The sequence below is a fragment of the Galeopterus variegatus genome, unplaced genomic scaffold, assembly GCF_000696425.1.
Source record: "Galeopterus variegatus unplaced genomic scaffold, G_variegatus-3.0.2 Scaffold879, whole genome shotgun sequence".
NCBI lineage: Eukaryota > Metazoa > Chordata > Mammalia > Dermoptera > Cynocephalidae > Galeopterus > Galeopterus variegatus.
Genome location: NW_007726990.1, coordinates 326,539 through 331,313, shown reverse-complemented (window position 1 = coordinate 331,313; position 4,775 = coordinate 326,539). Strand labels below are relative to the sequence as shown.

The 4,775-nt window shown below is 41.7% G+C and overlaps 1 protein-coding gene across 2 annotated transcripts in view; it reads right to left on the bottom strand.

Annotated features, from left to right (window-relative positions):
* MAT2B (methionine adenosyltransferase II, beta) overlaps positions 1-3,459 on the bottom strand; it is a 17,733-nt gene extending 14,274 nt beyond the window's left edge. Inside the window, exon 1 of one of the 2 annotated variants that reach the window (XM_008573130.1) lies at positions 3,409-3,459. In XM_008573130.1, the coding sequence (XP_008571352.1) occupies positions 3,409-3,438 (30 nt within the window). In that variant the 5' untranslated portion in view covers positions 3,439-3,459. Of the gene's footprint in view, positions 1-694; positions 790-3,408 lie in introns of those variants that run through there. The other variant, XM_008573129.1, reaches the window with a different exon arrangement.
* Between the last annotated feature and the right edge of the window lie 1,316 nt (positions 3,460-4,775).

Sequence of the window (4,775 nt, the reverse complement as noted above, 5' to 3'; positions counted from 1 at the left end):
GGGGGGGGGGGGGCGGCGGGGCGGGTATACAGGGATGGATCTCAAACATCATAATAGTGTCCTTTCATGCAAACTCCATAGTGGTTCAAAGCCCAAGACAGTCAGTCAGACAGACCTATATTTGAACCTCTGCTCCAACCTTTCTAAATGAACTTGGCTAATGTCTTACCCTCTATGCCTCAGTCTTCTTATCTGTAAAATGAAGCAATAACAGTATCTCACAGTTATGATATTTAAATTAACGCCTGTAAAACGCATCACGTAATGCCTTGTACAAAAGAGTTCAGTAAGTTGTCCTCTCCAATACTGTTTATTTCTGAAAAGCTACCTTTCGCCCTTTTTTCTCAAAGCTACGAACTTATGAAATCGAGGAATTCGAACAGAAAAAATGCAGACAGAATCGGAAGAGAAACGAGTCCGAAAACCCCCTCTTCGTCCCCGGGAGCACAGGGAACTCGAAAGCAAAACCTCGACCTACTTGCTTCCTGCCGCAGTGACTGGAAGAGAAAACACTGACGAGCGTGAGCCGAGATAAACAAACTTGGTGGCGCCGCCCTCGGCTCCGGGACTGGGAAGGCGGCGCTGAGCCTCCGGCCAGGGTGAGCCTGGAAAACCACCCGAACCCCTGCAGACGTCGTTCATTTCCCTCAGCGTCCCCGGTTCCCATGGGAGAGTCTTGAGACGACTCCCTCACCTCCACCAGCCGGCAGCTCCCGGGAACAAAGTGAATGGAGAGCTCCTTCTGCCGCCCCACCATGCCCGCCGTTTTTACGCCGCCGCCACAGCGGCCGCCGAGGTACCTCCTCCAGTCCAGGATCGCCGCGGGCCGCAGATGAGTCGCCCTCGGCCCGCCTCCCCTAGGCCCAGACCGATCCCCGCTCGCTGCTTCCCGCTTCCGCTGCTCTAGCCGAGCCCGTTGATTGGCCACGCTCCGCGGACGCTCCAGAAAGGGGCGGGCATCCGTGGATCGCTCCCAGCCCACGCGCCAACTCTTTAAAGTGATACATAAAACAAAGGCCCTGACCTTAAGGAACGAATACAGGTTTTGTTTGTGTGCTTTTTCTTTTTTCCCTTTTTTCCTTCTTATCCTGGCAAGGATTAAATTGGATCGCCTTGTGTTCAGGTTTGCAGACTGTGCGCAGTGCAGAAGAATCAACTCGGTATGTGATATATGAGCTAGAATAAAACATTTTAGCTATGAGGGGGAGCACAATGGACTTCTCTCTCCTAGAGCATTAGGTGTGGTTTTTGAAAGATTTAGAAAGAGAGAAGGAATGAAAATAAATGTGTTGGCATCTGAGTCATTAACACCTTGGGAACCCGTTTGTCTTTCTGGGATGCTAAAAAATAGTATGTGTGAAATTTCAAAAATGTAAAACTTCTTTTAAATTAAAAAGGGCTGGCTGCCTAGCTCAGTTGGTTAGAGGTGGTACTGATATCACCAGCGTCAGGGGTTTGGATCCTTGTACAGGTCAGTCGCCAAAAGAAAAAAAAAAAGGTGGAAACGCAAATTCCAGAACATAGGAATAAAGAAAATGATAAATAAATATGTAAAAAGATGTCCAAATCACTAATAAGTAATAAAATTGAAATTATGTATATTAAAAAAACAAAACACCTGTACTGGCTAGCCACGCCCCCCCCCAAAAGAAATTCCTGCCTTAAGTCTCAGTTTCCAGTAGTCTTTAAGGCTGCCCTTAGCTCACTTAGTTGGAAAGTTGTCCTGATAACAAACACCGTGGTCAAAAGTTTGGATCCCCTTTCGGGCCAGTCAACAACAACAACAAAAAATTCATACGCCTGTCTGTCACATCTTATTTATTTGGGTACCTCCTCAAAATGCAGATTCTTGGACTTTACCCATAATTACAGAATGTGAAACTGTGACAATAGAATCCGGAACTCTACTTTTTAGTGAACTTAACGGGAGTCAAGACCACCCTCTTTAAGGGGCTGCAGCGTTGGGCTATGCCAGCCGAGCAGAGGCAAACACCGAAAATTAAAGGAACCTAGAGGGAGAGTGTAATGCTGCGCGTTCTACCAGCTGTATCGCTTAAAAAAGAAAAAGGACATCAGAAACAACAGCCCTAAGTGTTAAAGCCGGCCTAGCACCCAACTCCTTTCTCTTCCAGTTTAAAACCGCAAAATGTCCCCCCACTGGCCAGAACGCCAGTGAAATTTAGGCAGGAAAAAAATCCCCAGCGCAGAACTTGTAGGATTCGCCGACTTCTCACCCAACAGTGTTCTTGTCGGAACACCCAGAACAGCAAGAACTACGAATCGCCCACAAACATGACCAGTGCTTGGATTTTTCCTAAGAAAGCCTTATTTTTATAATCCTTTTTGGTATGTTTGAGAACTAAACACTAAGCAGCCTTTTAAAAAAAAAGTTTTTCTACGTCAGAGCCCTTGGACTTTCCTTCCTCCTCAACCCCCAACAATAACTCATTTCCTTATTGATGTACACATAAAAGTTTCTTTGTAACAGTAACCGAAGGTAACCTGAGGTCATCACTTTTCGATTTTTTGTTTTAATCCAGGCTGTTAGTATTCAGCAGTTTAGCATTATTTAGGGAATCCTTGAGAGGACTGTCCCAGCGCTAAACAAGTCTAAGCTGGAGACAACAAAGGGCGAGGGGAGGGCCGGCGGGAGCAGATCCAAGACCCTCTTAATCCTCCTCTCTTAAAAACTAAATTTTGCTTAAAGTTTCTAGTGCAACTAGTGATACAAGCTAATCTCCCTAGGGAAAAAAACGTTCAGGGTTAAACGTGAAAATTTAAGGACATGCAAATACAATTAGCATTTCGATTCTCAGAGCAGCATTGTCTTGAGTGAAGAACAGAAAGTTTACTTGCCTTCATTAAGGTATCTGATTTGATCCTTGCCCTGTAAAAGTTGGGCATAGTTCTAAGGGCATATATTTGGGTATGGTTTTTAAATTCGTTTCCTTAATGATGATATGGTTTATGTGTGAATAGAACGCCATCCTTACACAGACGATAGCCAACCTCGTGTGATGACTAAGTCTACAAATTTAAAGAGAGCACCCTGGAACTAAAAACTTTTAGTTTAGCACATTCAATTCATACAAAGACAAAGAAAGGCGGGAGCACACAACTATAGATAAATCCTTATTTGTATAAAACCCTCGCATATTGCATTTAATCTGGTAAATCAAACTGTTGTTCTGTTTCGCATTTTATTTTTGTCAATTGAGGAGACTTAGCTGAGCACTCCATAACCTAGTTCCCTGGGTGAATAACTCAAGTTGGTTTATTCTTCTATGACCCACTGTTATGATTTAAGGAAATGAATGACGCCCATTTATGTTTTCCTCACACGCCCATTCTGCTTTTAAAGCAGCTCTTACTCCAGAATGCTTCATTTCTTGAATTGCTAACTCTTACCTGTTCCATGTTCTCCGGCATTTCAGGCATGATTCCAAAGTTATTTCAAGAAATACAGACACAGGATAGGTTTCAGCCTCTGCCTCCACTGGCTGGTCTTTGTTTGCTTCTGCCTGCAGAGAGCGCAGGCACGACAAAACGTGAGGCGCAGCTTCGTTTGACCTTTTAAATTAGCATTTTGATTCCAATCCCTGAATCACGTGCAGTTTTCCACATTGCAGTAAGCTGGCAGCTGATTCCCCGTGTAGTCTTGAAAATACCCAATGAGAAGTTTCATGTTTTAATTGCCAGCTAAGCGAAGGTCCATTAGCAACACCATTTGGTTGAACTAACTATTTTTAAAAAACAACAAAAAACCAATAACTTCCTGTCAAGATTTATTGCAATTTTCTCTTGCAGAAAAAAGCAATAGCCAGCAATTGAAAAGCACACCGACCATGCAATGATTCCTGTTATGAAAGATTTTATTCCATTATGCCTTATTGCAACAGAATATGTTTAGTAAAATTCTCCAGTGCTTTTCTACTCAATGGTTTCTTTAAATTACCTACTTCAAAGGACAGCACTGGTGGTAACAGCACACAGAAATTAAAATATGTTGGCTCACTCCATTAGAGTGCGATACTGATAACAAGGTCAAGGGTTAGAATCTTAAAATGGCCAGCTCCCCCCAAAAAAAAGAAAAAAGAAAAGAAATTAAAATGCAACAAGTCATTTCCATTAACATTGTTCTGTCATCTGACAGTATGTGAAAATGGCAGGTGGAGTGTCCTTAGGTTTCACCAAGCATTAAGAACTTATGGATCAGTGATTCCTAAACCAGCCTACACCACAGAACCCATGGAACAAAATCATTGTCTAGGAGTGAAGCCCAGTAGTCTTATTTTTAACAATTTAGAGGGTAGTGAATGTGCTCTAGGAGGCATTCAGAGGGCTATAAATTACGAAGAACTTTCTCTTTTCTTTTTTTTTTTTTTGGTATATGCATTTAAATAAGTATTAAAAATTAGCATTATCAAGATGTAAAAGCTAAAAATATAAAGCTTAGAAGAAAATATGGGGGAATATCTTTATGACCTAAAAGTAAGCAAATATTGCTTAGATACAAGAGAAATCAAAAGTATACAATTTTTAAAAAATTGATATAGTAAAATTCATCAACATTAAAAATTGCTCATCAAAAGGCAACATTAAGAAAATAAGTAAGCAAACCACAGACCAGGAAAAAAAAAAATCTCAAAACACATACCTTAAGAGAACCTACATTCAGAATATTTAAAAAGCTCCTACAAATCGATAAATTGGACAAAAGTTTTTAACAGACACTTAACAAAAGAATATATAAGAATGGTCAATAAGCACACAAA